We start from the raw sequence: 21,666 nt of genomic DNA, 5'->3' as shown, positions 1-21,666 counted from the left end.
GGAGGTCAAAACTGAGGTATGCGTGCTAGCAGCTAGGGGACAGGCTTTCAGTTTCTGTCAAGAAGCATACCCTGCTTTACACCAGGGAACCTGACATAAAAGTTCTTGATCCTTTTCTCAGATCATGTCATTTGAATTTTTCCCAAATAAATTGTTCTGTTATGAGAAATGGGAGGAAATGAGCAAATCTGTTTTTTTCTTTTTCTCTGCCTAACTTCTGTGGACCAAATTACACTTTTTTGAGGAGGGAGCCATCATTTTCTAAGGTGGTTGGCCACTGTTTAGCATGAGGAGTGAGGAGCTTGAGACTGCAGGGAGAGGTCTGAGACTGTAGCTTCCAGCATTGAATGCCTTGAGATTGAGTGAAGAGCTTGCTGGGTTGGTTGGTGGAATGCATTATGATAAATATAGTCAGCCTTCCTTCATCTCCATGGTGATATTAGGAGGCACTTAAGCCTTTCTTGCCTCTGCAGTCCCACGATCACGATGCAAATGGTATTTGTATTTTCTAGAAGGACTTGGCTTGGCTCAACTGGGAAGATCTAGGGCAAAGCACTATTTGCTGCTTTGTCTCTTTTCGTCCTGTTGAGTTATAATCTTGGGAGCAACCGGAGACATACCTTAAGCGTTTGGTATTGGGCACATAGTGAGCTGTGTGTGAGCAGACCGCCAAAATCACTTACTTTTGTGTCTCCTTCTCCAGCCCGCAGCTGAGAATGTCCTTCATTGTTTTTTCGACGAGAGGGACAATTCTAATGAGATTAACAGAAGACAGGTAAGAAGTTTAAGAGCACACAGCAACTTTTTGTCTCCTGCTGGAGCTTCCTCTGCCTTTCTTGTTCAATGATTCCCAATTCAGTGAGCTGTGTAGTGACCTCTCTGTGACTCAGGTTAATTGTTTAAATCAGCTGGTATTTTTTAACGCAAATTTGATAGAGGGAGTTTGTTTTCTACAAGTTTTCAGGCTTTTGTTGTACTAACTAATGTGTGGTGCATTTTGAGCATTGTACAGTTACGTTCCATTTTCTTATCCATATGAGGTTGCAACCCCCTTGCAGAAAGACTCTTGCTTTACAAGTGCACAGTTTTTTTTTTCAATTTTACATCATTATATACTTTTTWAATCATGATAAAATGTCCTTGCACATCAGGAGGAGAGCAATTGGTTAGAGGTGGCTTTTGTACAGGTGACAACATAAAAGGTGATAGAAGATGCACTAGGCAGAGGGTTAAGAGCTAGCCAGAGGAGAAGCAAAATCAAAAGTTTTGTGCTGAAACTGTTCATCAGATGCCCAATTTCCATCATCATTCAAGCAGGTTCTTTGAGATAGCTTATGGAGGTCTTTCAAACTTGAGTCTTTTTAATCCTGTATTTTTTGAGGGTTTTTATTTGTGCCTCTTATGCTGATTTGGGAAGTTTTGTTCCTTCCTACCCTGGGGATGGAAAGGTAAAATCTCTGGCTATGCAAAGCTAAGAATGTATTAACGTTGCCTTTGAAACATTGTTAGGAAGCTTCTGCTCCAAACAAATAGGTGAAACTCCCTTCCCATAAAAACAATCTAAAAAGCAGTAGATGATACCCATACTCCTTGTATAGGTTCTGAGAAATTGTTTTCTTCTCTGAGACAAGCAGAGTGTCTAGAATGGGTTGTAAGGGTGTATATTTTGGCTCTGACAGGTTGGTTGTGATGTTTCTGAAGCATGTTCCTGTCTTCCCCCTGTAGATCCTAAATTATTCACAAAAATCTGAGAGATTGAGATTTTTTTTTCCCCTTCAAGGAAGGAGAGCTGGACAAGGGCCTTTAATCGCTATTGCTTCCTCTGTTAACTTCATTGCCACGTGGAGCAAAAATATATGTAACACATGTGAAGACTGTATAAGTCAGCATGTGTTTTACGTATTGGATGTCTATGAAATTACATACCAGAGCAACTACTATAGAGGAGTGAATAGGAAACTGGCAACTTTCCTAAAGAGCAGTCCACACATACCAACCTTAAATATCATTAAACCCAGCCAGTCTAAACATCATTAGCAATATACTGCAACAGTTAGGTGTAAAGGGAGAATTAACAATATTGAACTTGGTGCCAAAGGAAAACCTGACTCCTTTCATCTTTCTTTGTCTCACACCCTGCAAATGCATGCCATGGCAAAGATCTGTGGCCTGTTCAAGGCTTTAAATTTCAAGACTTGAGTGCGTTTCCCATGTGTAAATGCATTTCATATTTATCTGGGTGCCCTAGAAATGTTGACTACAAACAGGGTATTGGTGTATCGTTAGTCAAAACCCAACTGACYGTAGAGCTGCTAGTTGTTTTATTGGAGCGAAACCCATGTCTTATCTGTCAGTCCTCAAGTCCTTTACTTGGTCCTGGTCAGTCTTAGCAGGAAGTAGAAGTGATGAAACCTCTTCCATGTCCCYCCTTACCTGCATCCAGTGTATCAGCATCTGGACATAAAGATCGCTTCAGTGTGCTTTAAATCCCTTGTGGAAAAACTCTTTGCATCTTGTGGGACAGGATTGTCACTTACTTTAAAGGCTTTTGCTATCTGTTTTAAAATCATAGTGTTCACATTTGAAAAACAGTTTCGATCACAGGAAATGCTCTGGATTTTATATTGAGCTTTGGTTTGGGAGGAGGCATATTGGAGTAGTTTAATGGAAAAAACATCTGTCCCTAGCCTACCTGCAGTATGCAGGTCAAAGTACAACCTGGTTTGGAATATCACAGGTACACAATGAGTTCTTGAATGTCTGATGGTACAATCCCTGGCAAAACCCTTTGTCTTTCCTTGAGGATTAATGCTCTGCTTTTTGGGCTGGATAGCGCTAACTCGCCGTTGCAATCGGCATTTCAAGTGCGACTGCRTAATTGCCGAAATAGGTGTTGCTTTAAAAAACAAAAATGTGCAGAGACTAAGAATCAGACTCGTTCTGAAAAATTTGCCCTGGAGATAGGAAGATTTTAAGAACAGACCGCCCAGTTCAGGTGCAATGAGGTCTTGCTCTCTGGATTCAGCTTCATCCTGTTGCAGTTATTCCTAAATATCCATCAGCAGTGCTCTGCATGCACCACTGGCCTAGTATCTGGCAGCTTAAGTTTTACTGAAGGGTCCAAACTGAGCTTGAATATCTTAGTGTGTTTAGTTACAGATAAATTTTCTGTTTTATCTTTTTTTTCTTCAAGCTCTTCTATGGCTGGAAGTAAAAAGATCAATGTATACTTAAGGCTTGTCTTTTTAATGGCATCAGCATAACTGTGTCGTTTCAAGGACTAGTTCAACAATCTTCATTTTATTTAGAGCTGAACAATTTTGAAGATTTAATTGAGAATTGACATTTAAGAGCAAATGGCAGTAGTTTTCTCCAGTGCTTAAACTCTTCGATTCCTGTGTGAGATTGCTGGGACAAAGCTGACTTCTGACATTCAGACCTGCAATGTCAGTGTGGTTCTGCCTGCTGGGACTTTATCTGGTTCCCATGAAGATAGCATAGCTTGTTCAGATGTACATCACCCACATTGCAGRGGCTTTATCGTGGTTTGAAAGATTTCTGGCCTGTGCTTAGCTTCCATCTTTTGGTGCCTGGAGCTTAATGGAGCAACATGCAGGCCTGCCCCACTTAGCCCACGACTGATCTGCCAATGTGCCTGAGTTTCCAAAAGATCAAAGATACCCTAGATCATAATGAGCTAATGGGAAAAGCTTTAATCTTCAAGTCAGTTTGGACAGGAACTGAAAAAGATATGGTTGTGATGAAGAGCAGCGTATCTGCCTTATTTACCACATCCTTACAAAGGTTTTTATCCAAAAATTACCTTGGTGTATATGAACTTAAGGGYAACTGGTTTTTTGCTCTCTATCTAGTTCTGTCGTGCATGTCTTCACCTGGGTATCGACACTTGGTAAATTTGATCTTGGATATAACAATGTGTCTGCATTTGTATTTCAGGGAACAGATACGCCAAGGGCTAGAAGAGCTGCAAAAAGTCCTTCCAGGAGGTGATACCTACATGCACGAAGGATTTGAAAGGGTAACTAGATCAATCGTACAGTGCCTTTAAACTATTTCTGGGTGCTTCTCGTGGAATATTTAATGAAGTTGTTCAGTAATTCTTTGGGAGGTAAATGGGGGTATCTGCCTTTTGTACAACAGGTGCACTAAAAAATGGGCCTTATGGGTGGAGTGTATGCATCCAGTGTTCAGGCTGAGATAAAGGAGCCTTGGGCTCTGCCACTTAGGCATCTTTTTGCCTTCAGCTTTGCAGAGAGCTGCCCCTTCATCTTAGGACAGGGCAGATGGGTTTGGCATTGCAATCCCACATGAAACCATGCCCTTGAAGGGGTGGAAAGCTGTTCCAAGTCCTGCTGAATGGATGCTGTAGTGGGCTCTTTAGAATTGGATGGGGGCTGAAGTCATGGCTTTAACCTGTTCACTGTGGTGACAAGCCATGCTACTTAGAAGCAATTGCTCTTATCTTCTGCTTCTGTATCTTCTAAAAGCTCCGCAGTTTTGCAGGATTGGCAAACTATCTGTCTAGTGAAAATAAATTGCATTTGAACATGTGGAGAAAAAATAAGCTGTGAGAAGAMCTGACTGAGATGCTAAAACTAAATCTTAGAATTCGGTCGCTTCCCAGACTCTGCAGGAGAAGTCTGGAAGTCAGGTTTAAATTCAGAACACAGAACTTGCTCAAGAACTTAGTGTTTTTGAAGCGCAGATGCAACTTTGGCTCTCTGCATAATTTTGAATTGGTGTGTGCTGAAGCATATGCCCTTCTCTCTTGCAAGAATCCACTTGTGCATATGTAAAGCAGAAGACAGAAGCATAAGACTATCTCTGCAGTTGGTTTATTGGCAATTATAGTAGTTCATTTAGAAGTGCTGGGAAATATTTGTCAATGGACTTGAGAGGTTTCTCAAGGCGGGTGCATGTGATTTCTAGTAGATTACTAGGCTACATTATTTCTGGCATTTCTTGGAGGGGGGAATGGCTGAGAAATTAAAAGTGATGTTGCTTTTCCCATGAGTGATTAGAGAGGGAAGGAAACTTTGCATTTGAATAAGAGGCAGGCTGCAAGCATGACATTCTCACTGCCACCTTTTCTTTTTCTGGTGCATGTATAGATGCCCATGAAGTATTATTATTTTACTATTGCTAATAATCTTCTGATTTAATTTCAGGCAAGTGAACAGATTTACTATGAAAATGTTCACGGTGAGAGACTCTCTTGATCCATTGAATTTTTTTTCCCTCCTGCTTGACTTACGTCCTTAATTTCTGTTTGTAACTCAGCTACACTGCAGGAAAGGGTGAGGAGGGGTGATTCCTGTTCTTACAGGAATTCAATAGTGTTTAGGGTAACTTGCTCTGAAGAATAAAAGAACAGGTGGGTCAAGCTGAAATGACTGCATTTCAGGCCAAAGGTGAGAAGCTCGGATGATTGAAGGTGCCTGAAGATGCAGGCAGGTCCCTAATGTTATCAAAAATACTTGGTACCTGTCTTGCTCTCTCTGTTTGAGGACTCGGATGACTGTTTCTTCATCTTGAAATGTGAGTGCGTGGAGATGCTGTTATGTGCAAGTTTTTCAATAAGCAATTAGCACTCCCGGTAGGAAGGGCAGACAACTGCAAAAATGTTCGTTCTTCCTGTYCTTGTAATTAATGTAAAATATTTTTCTGTAATAGAAAACCAAAATTAAAAATAAAACATTACTTCTTGGAAAAAGAAAGATAAGAGACCAGATGTCTGAGCACAAAAACAGTCCTAATGATTCTTCTGGGCCGCTCATGAATAAAACCAAGTATGTGAGTAAGTCTGCACAGATTTGACACTGATCCATGAAACATGACAGCAACAGAATGGAATATATAGAGAACRCAGTTCCATTTGGCATTGGTAATGCTTTTATGTGCCTGTATACATACTGCATGTGAACAGGTTGCCACCATATGTGAGAAGCAGTTGACAATTGGGTCCAAGTCTGAATGTTGCCTCTGCATTTCTGTCCTTTCTGTAATGAGAGGAGGGTTTATAYCATCTACAGTAGGTGATCAGGCTCCTAAAATAGTCAATGGAGGGAGAAAGGCACCTCTAGAAGGTGTTTTGGGCTCTGACATTAGTATGAGAAGCACCCACCTTTCTCCGTTTCTTAGAGGAAGAGCCTAGATGCTTGAGCTTGGCACCTGCAGCATAAATGATCATGCATGCACATTGCTGTTGCTTGTCAAGTACTTTCAATCTTCTATTGGGCAATTACCATATTTTTTTAAATTGGGGATTTTTAAATGGGCCCAGGAAAATTGGGTATCCAGATCTGTATTCTGCAATAGCTGAGTGGTGGATGTGCATTCAGAATTACCAGGCAATACCTTTGTCACTTCAGTCTCCTGTTCCTTGATGTCAGGAACATAGTACAGGATTCAGGTGTCTGAACCCAGAAGCCGAATGGAAGTTTGTGCCTGTGTCAGAAAGCAAATAGACTAGATAATCTCAGCAGAAGCTGCTTTTGTTCTGATTTTCTTTGAACAACAGATTATTAAAGGCACAGCTGCTCTCAGAGGCTGGAAGATCTCCTTGATGATTTAAGATATTCAAAGATTGATAATTTACCAGGTTTTCAGACACAAATCTTGACATACTTAAGCATTGCCAAAGCAAATGAAATGTTATGTGAGGTGTAACAATGGAGCTCTGTCAGATTTGTAGCAAATCTATTGTCAGAAATGCAAATGAATTCTATGCATTGATTTCTGAAAACTAACATAAACTTCTAAAAGCTGGGGCTATAATCAAGGCAGCAGAAAGAATGCAGTGTTTAGCTGTATTGCCAAATATGATATGTGGAAGTGATGAATTTGTAAGGCTTTTAGACCATTTTCCTACCAAATCTATTTAAATCCCAATTCAAATTTTCATCACAAGCTGAAGATCTCTTTGGATTTCTTGAGTTGATGGCTTTATTGCTGTATGTTGACTGGATATAGCTAGGARATAACTAGGAATGCTTTACAAAGGTTTTTCTCTGTTTACAGACATCTGGTCTGAAATACTGAAATAGTCGTGAGGCACAGCTGATTTAAAAATTGCTGTGATGCCTCAAAGGAGCATGGTAGAAAACTGGTGTTGTAGACAGATGACCGAGAAGGAAGAAAAAATGCAGAAATTCAAGTTTTCTCAAAACCAGTTGGCTGAAGAGAGTGAGGGCCTCACACTTGGTGTTCATCATTCTGGTCCTTTAAACCTGCTAACAGGTCATTAGCAGGATATATTCTATGCTAGTTTAGTCCTTTCATGTTCTTGAGTTGTATTTACTAAAGTAGTTTGTTTATTTAGGTTACAGAACTGCAAGTGTCATCATTGCATTGACAGATGGAGAACTCCATGAGGACCTCTTTTTCTATTCGGAGAGGGAGGTAAGTGTATTTCTTMCACATTGTTAGCCTAGGAGAAAGTGAAATATCTGATTTTGCTGCTTCCGAAGCAAAAGATGGGAGAAACRTCTTTTTCTGGTGACAAACTTAATTTGGACATGTATCTTAGAGCGTATTAAGATCTGTCTTAACAGCAGCAACATCTCTGACTCAAAACTGAGACTGTTCATAGGAAAGGGAAGGGTTTAACAATGCTTCCGGCCAAAAAAAATAAAAAAGAAAAAAAATTGCCACTGAAAAGTTTCAGTGTATTCTAGAATGTTTTGGGAAATATTTAGATCTCCTCACTTTGGATTTTGACTCTTACAAAAAGTTAAGACCAAAGTGAGAGGACGCATGTTCTTCAAAGAATCTTTTCTAGCAATGAAAAGCTGTTCAGATAATCTAATCTAGAATTTACACAGTGCTTCCATTTCTGATCGTGTTTCTGAACAGGAAGATTACAAGCCCTCAAAAATGCTTTGGAGCAAAAAGCTGCTCTTATCTTCTACGGGGGACACTTGAAAGAGTTTAGTCCTATTTCAGCAGTGTTTTGCTGCCTTATGATGGAGCAGACTGGCTAATAGGTGCCTGCTTTTCCAGTTCCATTGATGCTTATTTGCATCTTGAAGAACTTTAGCTTCAAGGGCCTTACATGACAAGGCTGGAGTTGCAACGAAAGTGAGGTGTTAGATGCAGCTGGAGTCCTGTTACTGCTGACTATGTGGCTGTGTTGATGAGTGGTGCCCCAAGGGCTGAGTGCTTTTGAGTAGTTGCCACCCACCTTAGATGCACAAAAATGGAAACTCATCCCTGCTGGAACAATTTGGTTTGTGTATCCCAAAAGAACTTACCAGTTCCTTAACYGAGCCTCAAGAGAAAGCTAAAGTGTGAATGCCACCATAGTTAGCAAGAAGTGTTTCACACTACATATTTAAGTAATTATTTCTAGAATTAACACAACTCTCATTAGAATTTCATTAGTGTTTTCGCTAACATATAATCTCACTTTTGGGATGCTTACCTAAGCAGAAACATCACCAAGGACGACTGTTTTAGATTTTAGACACTTTCCTCTGGATGAGGACATTGGCGATGCGTGCAAAATGAAAGACAAGATCAGGCCAATATTTTAGCAATCAATCTTCAAAAAAAAAAAAAAAAAAAAAGCCAAGATTCAAGCATGTGTTTTCGTGACTTTCAACACCCTCAGTAAGTTAGCCTATTACTACTTAGATGAGCAGTAACTGAGCAGTTATCAAGCTTTGCTATGTAATATTCTTATTGAAGTCCTTTTGATAGTAGGCATGATGTTGAAGAGAGAAACCGGTTCTCACTTGACACTCGTACATAAATTATGATGAACTGAACTTGGAAGATGCTACTGTGTGTTACATGAATTAGCTACAGGCAGGGTTTTTTCCTCTTTCCAAAGTGCAATTTTAAATGCAAAAACAATAAAAAGAATGTTCATTTTGTACAATAGAAACAAAARTGCTACAGCACAGATGAATGTCTAATTCATCTCCTTTTCTTCTCTTCTGAAATCAAGTTGATTTCAAGTTGATTCCTGAGAAAAGAAGAATAAAATTGTTCTTAGATGTATGAGCAATTTGAGGTCAAAAGTGTTCTGTTTATTTTGGTTTGAGGAGGAACTGTGAGCTAATGGAACTGAAATTTTGAGCTCAGCTTTTAGTGAAAGTCGCTTCAGTTCTGTGGGTTTAAACTTCTCTCCATAAAACTGGAATAATGCTTGCTTTCCTTATAAAGTACTTTACTATCTAAGGATCTGAACTGCTACAGCCTTGTACTGATGCAATCTGATCTGCTACTGTCTTCTCTGGAAACAGGTTCTGAGTCATGTGTTTCTGTTCAGGTGAAAWAAGATTAAATTACCTGATTCATACTTGCATAGAAAGTGACTGTTCTAAATGCTCTCCCCTGAATTTTAAATGCAACTTCATCTGCATGCCTGTGGAATATCCTGGAAGAATCAAACTTTTCTTTTTTGAGATGCTTTATAAGTTGAGTGATACAGCTTTGTAGCAGGTGGACTRAATGTCTCCTCATTTGTGGATGCCATGAATCCAGGCACAGGTGTCTGGAGTAGTAAATAGCAAAACATTTTAGATTACTGTTTTACTGGGATATGTTCTAAATGAGGAAAATGGATTTAGTTTGTTTTGCATGTTGYGAACTGGACAAATATTAGGAGGTTGGAATGGCTAGGAAAGTGAGCAGGTTAGACTTTGAAAAATGACAAAYGCCTTGGGTCTAGTTTTACCAAACAGGCAGCTACTGAAGTAGCAGACAAAATTGTTTCTRCAGATCTGGAGAGGAAAACTTTTAAAACTTAATTTTGGCAAATCCTCATCTCCTAGTTTTAGGTAGAGATGCTGAATTTACAATTAAGACACTTCAGAAACCTGTGTTCTATTGCTTTTGTGTCTATGTCACCGTTCATTTCCTTATTTCAGGCTAATCGGTCACGTGACCTGGGAGCAACAGTGTACTGTGTTGGTGTGAAAGACTTCAATGAGACGCAGGTAAATGAGGCATTTACTGTGTTTGCTGGGGTACTTGGTGAAGGTGACTGTTTGGAGCATGGGGACTTGGTCCTGAACTGCCTTCTCAAGAGGTCTTCCTTTCTGTTGGAACAGCCTAAAATGACTCCCTGACCTGCTTTGGATCTGCGTGTTGGGTTTAAGCCATTCTGGTCTTCCCCTCCATGTGCTGAGAATTGTCTGACTGCATGCCATGGTGATTCTTGCTAATGGAGGAGGAAAGACAGATGAAGAGCATCAAATTGATGGGGCTTAAATTAAGCTATAGACCAGAAAGGTGGTGTGGGTTCTGCTTTTACAGTGCAGTTCTTTTTCAAAGATGAAAGCTTGATTGAAACAGAATTTTTTTACGGAAATTTCTGAATTTCATGGAGAAACAGTCAACTTCACTAAACACTAAYGTGCATTTTCCCATTGATGTAATAGATTAAGATTTCTAAACTTATCCTAGGAATTAGTGTTCTTGAAGTATTTCTCACCTCAAGTGTAATGGCCGACAAAACTTTGCACCATGAATGAGACACTTAGKATAAGTGGAGCGCTGAAACACTGAAAGAGGCTTTTCCAAGATTYCAGCTTTCTTACAAAGCTTGGCTTTCTGATTTGCTTGGATTAGGAATCTGAACAAAACTTGCATTTGGATTGAGGGAGGGGTGAGGGGTCTGTCTTTCTGGGATTTCTGCTGCACGGTTCAGGATTGCTGACACAGAGGTCTTGAAGGCTTTCCAGGGAGCTGCCCCAGTGCATCTTACCTTAAGGAAAGCAGGAACAGGGGCACTGTTTTGGCACTGTAGGTGACAAGGAACCTGCTGCTTATTGCTGCTTTCATTTTGAGTCTAATGAGGGATTTTTTGATCCAGTACTGCCACCACCTTTGAATCAAAAGCAGAGACATAATAATGACAGACACGAGATCTAATGTAGTTGACCTCAAAGATGGCCACAATTTGAATTCATGAAGATGCTGGAGAGTGTGTCTGGAGTTAGATGATCAAGTTGGCTTGGGATCTCAGAAGACTCTACCAGGCACGCTATGGGGAATGAATTTGGGAAACTATCAAGAACCTGGTTTACAGATACTGCTGCATCTTGCTCAACAGGCAATAAGCAGTTTTAATAACTTAGAGTAGGGTGGGAGGAGAAGATAGCCTGGAATAGTTCTTGATGGATGCAAATCAGGAGATTGACAGTGTGGTGTTTTGCTTGAGAAATGGGAGCTTTTGCTGATGCTGCTAGCCCTAAATGACTGACATGAGCTGGAGAGGTGGAGCCCAGCCATGTTTAGGGAGGAATGTGTGGCTAGTCTGCTGCCTCCCAATTTGCAGTGCTACAGGAAAGGACAAAGAGGTCTGCTGGGTGATGTTACCTCTGCCATGGGAGAGAATTACTATAACAAATGTTGGCCTTGCGGCAGTAAAACTTGATTCTGCTCCAGTAAATGCATGGAGAACTCATTATTTCTGAATGAGGCCTACTTTTTGCCTTAACTCTTACCATGCTGTTAACAAGTGAACCTGCATGGAGCTCTTTGCAGGTGATGTCTCATTTCTTCTCTTCTCTACCACCACCTTGTTACTGGCCCTCTCTGCCTGTCATGTAGGCATCAAAATGCGCTTCTGCTCCCTTTTCCTGATCAAACAGTATTTCCAGTTAGCTGCCTGCTTTCCTCCTCTTGGGTCTGRAATGGCTGAGCCTGGAACAAATGGTCCAACTCTTTCCTGACAGACAAGATGAATCAAGCCTAGATCTCTGGATGGGGGAATATCTTGCCTTTCTTTTTTCCATATGCAAAAATACTGAATCACTTTGACTACTTGACTACTTTAAATGATATATGTCTTGAAGTACTTTCCTATATTGGTGACCTGAAATTTTAGAGTCCTGATGGCTCATTCTTATCAGGAATGTATTGTGCTGAGTGCTTTACAGTCATGTAGGAGACTTTATATATATATATATATATACATATATGTATAAAATATATTTTAAAGCTTAAAAATCATTAGATGCTGGGCATATTGATGAAATCCTTGTTTTGTCTTGTCTTTAAACTTAAGGAAGCCTCTTCTGATTGCCAGTATAGAGCTTTCTAAAATCAACTGGGATAAAGGTATCAAGTTTTCAAATGCTTGGCAAACTGTAATGCATTAGCAATACACACTGAGTACTTAAAGTATTTGTTTTTTACTTGCAAGTGGATGAGTCTGAAGAACTCTTAACTTGATGCCTGCTGGCTAATTTATCTCATTCTTTGYATTTCTGTTTTATTTACTTTTGCTGCTCTGTCAGCTGGCTAGAATTGCCGACAGCAAAGATCACGTCTTTCCAGTGAATGATGGTTTTGAAGCTCTTCAGGGGATCATAGACTCTGTAAGTATTTTTAATTGTGTGTTTGCCTGTGTGCATGCTAGTGTTTGTGTTAGCTTGAGCAGTTGAAAGCCTAATTTTCCTGTGTTCCCAAGGACCTAGTGRTTGCTAATAAACTACTTGAAGGTTTGGTCTGAAGAAATTGACTTCTGTTTGCACTGATTTTGCTACTTCAAGATTGGGTCCATGAACAGGTCACAGCACAACAGAGGAAGTTTTGAGCACTTCTCTGGTTTCTTTTCCCTAAAAGAAAGCAATTGAGCTAGAGCCCAAATATTTTAATCTTCCCCTGTCTCGCCCTCCTTAGCAGGAAATATGTGTTTGAATGGACTTAGGTGGGTACACTGCTACAGTTTATAGAAAGGCTGCTGTCACAAATGAGGCAGAGAATGGATTAGGCCAGCAGTGGCATGTTAGAGCATATTCCTTTATGTGAAGTGTTAGGGTCTTAGTCTCTCCATCCTTGTGCTTGCTTTCTGCATCTTGCATTCTTTCTGGTTTTGTGGGTGTGCTGTACTCAGCTGTATCGAAGTAGGAAAGGGATCCTGCTGTGTATGCTGAAATCCTGAAAACCTAGCTGTCTACACTTGGCTTCTTGACAGATGGTCCATAGTCCCTCTCTGTTTCTCTATTCAGATTAATCAGTTGTATGTATTTCCTATAGAGCTTTGTTGAAGCRTTTAAGAATTAGGCCATTGCTGAATGGCTGGGATACAAGAGCTAGCCRTGAAGCAGAGGAGCGGCATGGATTGATCCCTTTCCCATGGCTTGTGTTTGAGTCACATAAATGGCTCCCTTGTCTTCACTGCGGAATAGTGGAACCTCCTATGGCATCTGTCTGCAGCTCTRAAATGGAGTGACCTAATCCTGCGTCAAGCAGGGCCAGTGCTTCTCTTGGCTGAGCTGGAAAGGCAGTATACAAAAGGATATATATGTGTGTGTGTGTGTGTTTGTATGTATTTACACACTGTTTTTATATGTGTAAAATGTGTCAAGCATTCACTAGGAAACAGTATGTTTTCAGATCACTTCTGTTTTTTTTTCTTTGCTCAGTTCTGTCCAGTAACAATTCTAATTAGATTCAGTTTCCCATGACTACAAAGAAGGGTGGGAAATCCTTTTTAGGGACGTGTTATGTTCATTTTGGTATATATTTTGACTTTTTAAGCTAATAAAACACAGATGAAATCTACAGCTTTCCACTTCAAGCTAGGAAGGGTAGCTTCACCAAGGGGGTCTCGGATTTCTGTGTTTACAGCAGTTAAGCTGTAACATGCAGTACCAAGCAAAACTGTTCCCTCAGCGCAGGCTTGCTTTTCCCATGTGTTCTTGCATGTAGATGGAATATAATCCTTTGGTTTTCCTGGCATTCTCCAAGTATGGAGCTGCTCTGCCTCAATTCTCTTGGACAATCAGGTGTTGCATGTCATTTAAGCAACAAAACAACTAAAAACACTAGTTTGCTTCCCAGCTCTGCATTCCCTTTGTAGCTGTATTTAAKGAATTCCAGAAGTAGTTCTAACTTCCTTTCCAGTTATACTTGACAGAATGGGAAGCCTTCAGCCTCCAAGAACCWAGTGAAGAACCACTTTGGCTGATTAGTGCAAGAGTTACCAGCTCTGGAAAGGAGAGTGAGAAGGAAGTGTAATTRCACAGTAATGAGTTTGACCTAATCGTGCTTCCTAATGAGCCYTTCTGGAAGGTCAGAACACAGCATTTATCTTTAAAAAGCAGATAGTGCATTGTGCTTGAGTGGAGTGTTGGCAGTAGGCTAGGTGGAAGGGAGAATGTAGAGAGAACAGCAAGAGGGTCGTTAGTTAATTGTAGAATAGCTGTGATTCTTACTTCTGCCCTCTAGAAGATAAGAGCTGCTTCATTCTTTGTTTTGTTGTTGTGTGTGCAAAGCACCTCCTTCTTGGGGCAAGCAAAGTGTTTGTGTTCACAGGAGACCATTCTGATGTTGAAAGAACCACGAGACTTGGAAGGTTCACTTGATTCCTGTCTAAGAGCTGGCACAGCAAGGATGCTCAGCCATGTGTAGAGGGGATTGGTCAGGCTTGTAGTAGCTGGCTGAAATGACAGGGAAACCGAAGGAAAGAACATGAAGTGATGAGTCCAAGAGAGATTAGAGTTTGAGTCACTTCTGTGAAGTGGGGACTKGGGTTTGTTCAGGCCTGTAGTGATTCAGTATGAACTGTCCTGTACTCCTGCTTAGACTTTCCTGACCTTCCCCCCCTCCTCTCCATYCTGGGGAGCAAACCTTTCCCTTTCAGAGGCAGTGAAGTAGTSTGGCTGTATGTTTGTGGCCTAATATACCAAATGAAATCCTGATGCTACTGAAAGCTTTTATTCCCWTAATTATCCATGTGACCCCTCGGGTCTTCCCTGGTTCTTGGTCTTCAATGCATTGCCTGGCAGAAAACTAAATTAGTCGTGGATGGTGCTAAATTCAGTTCTCCTCTGGTCAAGGGAGAACTATGGCAAATAATGCCATTTCACACATACAAAACATAACAAATCCTTATGAATTTGGGGTGTCAACAGATATTAAGAAAATGATCCTCCCAGGGCCCTGTTTGAGGTTKGAACGTAACTGGAGCCCCTCAGAGTACAATTGGATAGGGATTTGGAAAGCTGAGCTGGTCATTAAGCATGTGCTGCTGAAGACAATAGGGTGCTTCCTCATCAAAAGCAAGCATGGTCTGCAGGGGCGCCAAGGCAAGCTGCCTTAAGGCCGTGCAGTTAGATGCCAAGTAAACCGGAACTGGAGCATGAGAGTTCTCTATAATGAAAACAGGCTAGATGCAGAATCAGTTCTCCATTATATGCTGTCAGTGATTTATAGATGTTCAAGTAGGAGATTGCATCACCCTATTGCGTGTTGCTTTGTTTTCCTGGGGAGTTGGCCCAGAGTGAAGTGCACCTACAGCTCATGAAAAGCTCTGTAGCCTTCAGGAAGGAAAAGAACCAAGATGTGATGAAATCTTCTGCCTTGAATAGGTTGAAACCTTTCTGAATGTGTTTTTATAATAAGGGAGAGACATAAAGGAATTTCTTTGCAATAGTTACTGCTGCCTGATCGTTAGTTAATAAAGTTAGGGCGCTTGGAGGCTTGGAAAYTTGGTTACTCTATAGGGCCAACTGCAATATTTATTTTGATTTTAAAAGCTGTTAGGGCCAGTGTTTTGTGTTCATGTAAATGGACTGGGAGAGAGCTTTGCGTCATCGAATTGAGACACCTGCTATTCCACACCCCARCAGAGCTGGCCTACAGCATAATTGTTTGCAAATGACTGAATAGCCTTGTGTGGGTTTTACTTGATTTTTTTGAAGATTTTAAGATTGTTATTGTATTTCTCATATTTGTTTTTYAACCCATTTGATGCCTCTTTGTAACTTTGCTACTGAAAGTCAATGTAGAGGARGGGAAAAAGTATTCATTACCAAAACAAAATGTTTGGGAGAAGGTTTGGGAATACTAGAGGTGACAGGAAAAAAATCTAAAGGGGAGTTGGAAAAAAATGTGAAATGGTTCTATTTTTAAATGAGACCTTTCTCAGTGGAAAGGGAAAAATACATAGCACTCTTAGTTGTGCTCATTAGCCTCACCAGTCATGTCTGAGAAAACTGCAGTATCTTCAGAGAAGCATAACCTGGAATGAGAAAGGGGGGAACAATAGGTAGCTGTAGATATGCTGGAAGAGTTTCTCTGTATTTCTTGCATATTCTTTTTCTTATTCTGCCTTTGAAGTTGTTCTAGTGCTTTTCAGCTCTCAACTATTGCCTCTCTTTTTCTCTTTTTTTTTTTCCTCTCATGGTAATTCTTGTATAGCCTCCTTGTTCTTGCAGGTCATCTTTTTCCTCCTTGTCAGACTGCCAGCAGCTCAGATGGTCCAGGTTACTTCAGTCTTTTGGTATCCTTTCGGCTTCCACCAAGCCTGCTTTTGAGTAGCTCAAACTTTCATTTATAAGTTTGGGATTGGGTTTTTTGTTTTCTTTTTATAAAGTGAAATTCATTGCTACATTGGTACTTCTTGCAACTAGGTATTTCTGAGGTAGAGCGCCACAGTTGCAGAGGAATTCTAGCTTGTCTGTTTTTCCTAAAGAATTTATTGTGTTGGTTGCTGTTCTTTCCTAACAGATGTTTCAATTTAAAGTTGGGCAAATAGTTTTTATGTTGAACTTCACTCAAGATGATTGGCTGACATTTACTTGCCTCTTGGACCTGACCTACATTTTGATCAGTATTACCTCGTCCAGGGGCTGCTCAGCCCAACGCTGAATACCCACAGCTCTTGGTTACTGCTGCTGTTCTCACAGGGGCTTATGGATGCTGTCACTAAGTTTGCTAACTGTGTGCAGTTAAGAATTTGCATTAGCCTTCACAGTAAGGGAAAGGCTGTTGCTTGCAAATAACAGCTTGAGTAGTCCTAACATAGGAGGAGAATAATAGACAGAATGCAAACCTAGTATGCTCCTCTTGATCTACAAGCCGTTTGCCAAGCCTGATATTGAAGTATTTGTTTAAATGACGTTTATGACGTTTAAAGGCGGTGCCAACCCTTATGAAGACATGCAGCTTTGTTTAAGCCTGTTCCTACTTGCTTTGATTTGAATGCGAAGAACCCTGACTTAAGGAAAAATCCATGTGTGCTGATTTGAAATGATAGTGAAATTTTGAGGATGCACTCAGGCATGCTTTTGTGGATCAGGTTAGAGTAATTTAAGAAGTTACAACCCCTATGGTTGTAACATAAATGTGTGGAAGCAACAAAATGAATGCTCTTAGGATGTTTCAAGGCAAAGCTGAACACCTGAGTTTGAACTTGTTAAGTTTTAATTGAAGTTTGGGGCTCTGATGTAGTGTATGATTTGAGGGAGGGAAGTTGCAAAGTGAGGGTAATGACTCTCCACCTGTCTAATTTAGCCTTTCAGAGTTAAGCTTAGTTGTTCCAGGTCATAGCCTGCAAGCTAACTTGTGTCATTGACAAAAGCAACGTTTGTGCTGAGATACTGGAGGTTGTTGTGGGCATTGGTTGCCTTTCCTGTAGTGATAACTTACAGCGGAAGAGGGATGACACCTGTATGTGTGGCTTACAGTGAAAAGTTAAGTTGGCGTAATTGCAACAGACTCAATTTACAGTGTTAAGATAGGTGAGAATGAGTGTGCTCTCTCCCTCTCAGGTTTTCAGATTTGTTTGTGCCTTTACAGAAACTATTCTGAGATACTTCACCAAATTTCTTTTGTCTTTTAGATTTTGAAGAAATCATGTATTGAAATTCTGGCTGCAGAGCCTTCCAGTATATGTGCAGGCGGTAAGTGTAAATTGAGGTCCCAGTCATTTATGCTGCCTAAAATGATTATAGCTTTCCATCCAGCTCTAATTCCTGGAGAGTGCAAAAGGAACTAATGAACTGGAGTTAAATCTCTTGCTTTTTTTGTGAAATTTCACCAAAGTCTGGTTCTCAGAGCCATCTGAGATTTTTTTCTTCTTTTTCATCTTAGTGGTTTGCATATTTCACTTTTTTGCCAAGTTATGTGAAATGGGATTTGTTCTTGCAAAAACTTGAATTTGACAATAGAGTTTTTGCCTAAATTCTTCTCCGTATTCAATCCAAGCAGCTTGTTTTACTCGGGTATGCCAAATTTGAAGTGCTACAAAAGTTCAAAATCAAACCAGAAAATAATCTTATTGTTGTGTTTTGTTTCAGAAGTTTGCAAATTCATCTTGCGGGATTGAGAGAATGGCTTCTTAAAACTAGTGCAAGTCAAGTGAGCGAGTCTCGAGCTAAAAGGCTCTGAYGTATTTGAGAATGTCTTAGGTGATGCAATGACTGAGAACACAAGTATTTAAACATAATTCAGCTGATTTGTGTGAATTGCACTGCCCACTTCTTTGTGCTCATTCTAGTGTGATTATACTATGTATATTGTGGCTTTATAGTCCTGGCAAGTATTTCTGCATTCAATAAAGCCCAGCCTTTTTGGAAGAAAGCTCGAGACCTGTCTTTAGCATCTGTTTCTTGGGAATTTTTCTCATTTTATGAAGTGGATCCTAACCGTTTGTTTAATACGTAGCAGTTCATTAAGCAGAGAGGTTGAGACCAGAGATGAATTGTATAGAGAAAGATGAGTCTGTGACAAGTTTTTTATTTTTTTAAAAAAKAGAGAGATTGGTCTACCAACCTCTTGCTTGGTAGACCAAGCAAGAAAACTAATAATCACTAGATTTGAGACCAAAGAAAATGCCCAGTAAGTGCTGGGGAACCAGTTGTGCATTCCATGTGTGTTATTACAGTAGTGTGTTATGTCTTTTGAAGCCAAGATGGCATAATTGATGTGAATTTGTTTAGTGCYTGTAGTTTTCTATTTCTGACTTTGGCTGTTTAAATACTTGCCTCATACAAAAAGGCTGTGAAACAGGGCTCTGTCTACCTGAGCACGTTAGATGGTCGTCACCGTGACAATATCTTTGCCATAGTGTAGTAAGGTCACATAAAAGATTGCGGGAGGAAATTTATATCAAGTTACAGAGATCCACTTTAAACATTATTTGTATAGGWCTCATTGTACTTAAGTAAACAGTAAGCTATGATGCTTGTGTAATGTTATAAATCAAAAGGTTATTTATAGCCATGACTTATCTTTAACACTTTCTGATGTGCTTGCAAGTTGCTTATACATCTTATCACTCTCATTTACTGTGTCTTGATGAGAATTTAGGGTTAAGATACAGCTGTATCCAGAAGAGCTAGCTAAGAGAAAATACAGAGGTTTTGCATAAATTGCTTACATGGGAATTTGGCCAGAGCTCAAGATGAGCGATGTTAACTTTGAAAAACACCTTTCATCCAAAACCAGTCTTGCACTATAGACTGGTCTCAGACTGAGTGATGCACTGTCAGTACAGCTCCTCTGCATAAAATGTCAGTGCCCCTATGGTTTGGTTTTGTATCAATACAGAAATGTGGGGCTCGTACTGGGCCTGTTCATTTTGGTCTCAGAGATAGGCTCATTATGGTTAACCTGACATCACTGATATGCTGTTCTTTGACTGTATTTGAACTCTCATTCCCCAGCACTTGAGACTTCTGTGATTTCTCTTAAGTATGTATCAACCCTCGCACCCCAAAACAGAACACTTCCCCCATTCTTCCCAAACACACTTGGACAGCGCATAATGGGCCTGTAAGTCAACTTCCTGGCTAGATGTGATGGGATGCTTTGCAGCTTGGCTGTAAGCGAATGAGACCTGGAACAGAGCCCAGATTCCAGAGCAAATGTGCTCTTCTTGACAAGTACAGTGTGCAAGCCCTTATGGGAGCTGAAAGAAGGTGACTGTAAAGTGCAAGGGGAAAAACTCTGAATCAGTAAAAATCAGGTTCAGTGTTGCTGCTGGGATTTTTAAAGCTGTGGTGGTGTGTGTGTTTTTTTTTTTTTTTTTTTTTGAGACACTGAGTGCTCCTGCAGTGTCTTTGACCATGAAACATTTTACATGCTTAATGTATATTCACTGAAGAAGGGAGGAGGAAGGAAGACTTGTAAACATGAGCAGGGATTTTCTGTGACTGCCTATCCTTTTAGGTAGTAACAGGAGAGGAGGCAGCTGGGTTCTTTGCCCTTAGCCAAATGCCCTGGGGAGCTGCAGTGACTGAGCCCTTATGTCTGCTTGCTGCCAGAACTTTCTGGGATTATGGCCCTGTTTCACCATCTGAAAGTCTGAAAACGCTGTTTTCTTCACAAGGCAGTCTTAATACTGACGGCTGCTGCAAGTATGTAAACCTTCCTCAGTTCTAGATTCAAGCAGTTGGAATATTGTTGGAAAGAGGACTGTAGAGAGGGGTCTGAAAGACTTGTGAGGATATGATCTCATTTCTCAGCCATGCTTGCTCCAGAAAAGAGTGCTCAATTCAGCAGTCAGATGTTGATGACTGTCCCTGATACTTTATGCTAGTGCTTTCACGGCTGTGACCTTGTAAAGTTGATCTGGTAGAACAGCAAAGAGGGTAACTGGGGGAAATGCCCACAAGATCATAGGCCGAGATCACAGTCTCTGTCCAGGGACTAAAAAGCTGGAGAATACTTTAAATCCCGTCAGTGTACAGAAAGGAGTCCAGCCAAGGATTTATGGTCATTCTGCAGGCATGTAGGGGAATGGTGTGACAAAACTCATGGAAATGGTGACAATTTTGCAGTTATCTAGGGAAGCAGCACTTGGACTGCTCCAAATTATATGCCACTGGATGATTTTTCCTTTCCTCTAGAAGGTGGTTCTGCTTTTGTTCACCAAAACTTTCTGCCATATAAAATGGCACTCTGGGCAGTGGGGAGTCGGTTTGCCTCTGAGACTTTTTGCTTGTGCTGCAGGTCATTTAAAATGTGGTTTTGGAACTAGAAATAAAATACAAGTTGAAATGGAGTAGGGAGAGAAAGAAAGTTCCGTTTKTAGCTTTTTAAAATTTAAAACTTGCAAATTTCAGCTTGAGACATCACAAGTGAAAACTTCTGACTGATTTACTTTGTCTATATGACCATTCTTTGCCTTGAGAGAGATCAAATAATCTATTATCTCTTTTTTGCTACAGAGTCGTTTCAGGTTGTTGTGAGAGGAAATGGATTTCGACATGCCCGTAACGTTGACAGAGTGCTCTGCAGTTTCAGGATCAATGACACGGTTACTCTCAGTAAGCTGGTTTGAGTTTTTGTTTTYGTTTTTTCTTCCCCGACTTCTCTGCCTTAGTAGACTTTTGCTTGCAAAACATTTTAGCTCTTCAAAAGCTGGTTCTGAAGGTGGTAAATGTGAGATGAGGAGCTATTAAACTTGCAAAATGGTGTGAAGCTGAGGGAAAACCAACCTCAGCACATGGCTTCATGAAGAGTTACCGAGTGGGAAAGAATGCCTGTCTAAGGGGAAGGGTAATGGGATGTACTGGACAGAGCTGACTGATTTAAAAAAAACACAAAAACAAAAAAAATGCAACTCAAAGGAAAGCTCATCTAGTTCTTTACTATGCAAGCTTTTACTCTAGCTGTCAGGAGTAGGAGATCTGACCCTTTTGGATTCTACAGCCAGTTCTGAAGGCTTCATAAAACTGGCCCCAGTCACTTTTGATGTAAAGCCAAAAAACTTTAGGTTTGGTTGCTAGAACTGACAGTTTATAGCACTTCTTAAGCTTTTATCCACGTTTGAATTGAAAAACAGCAAACATCAAAAACAACTTGGCTGGAAATTTTCACTTTTTGATTGAAAATCGCTCAACATTTTTCTTTAATCAGTTGTATTTTCTTAGACTATGAGAAGCATGGACATTTATA

The 21,666-nt window shown here is 40.4% G+C and overlaps 1 protein-coding gene across 1 annotated transcript in view; it reads left to right on the top strand.

Moving 5' to 3' along the window:
• Window positions 1-21,666, top strand: part of ANTXR1 (ANTXR cell adhesion molecule 1) — a 101,187-nt gene that overhangs the window by 9,833 nt on the left and 69,688 nt on the right. The window contains exons 3-10 of the mRNA XM_085313376.1: window positions 704-775; window positions 3,958-4,039; window positions 5,190-5,223; window positions 7,343-7,422; window positions 9,897-9,965; window positions 12,273-12,353; window positions 17,606-17,666; window positions 20,937-21,035. Coding sequence (XP_085169502.1) covers window positions 704-775; window positions 3,958-4,039; window positions 5,190-5,223; window positions 7,343-7,422; window positions 9,897-9,965; window positions 12,273-12,353; window positions 17,606-17,666; window positions 20,937-21,035 — 578 coding nt within the window. The remainder of the gene's footprint in view (window positions 1-703; window positions 776-3,957; window positions 4,040-5,189; window positions 5,224-7,342; window positions 7,423-9,896; window positions 9,966-12,272; window positions 12,354-17,605; window positions 17,667-20,936; window positions 21,036-21,666) is intronic.

The sequence above is a fragment of the Rhea americana genome, unplaced genomic scaffold (genome assembly GCF_003343005.1).
Source record: "Rhea americana isolate MKP2758 unplaced genomic scaffold, rheAme1 scaffold_383, whole genome shotgun sequence".
Classification (NCBI taxonomy): Eukaryota; Metazoa; Chordata; class Aves; order Rheiformes; family Rheidae; genus Rhea; species Rhea americana.
This window is presented reverse-complemented; position numbering and strand designations above follow the sequence as displayed.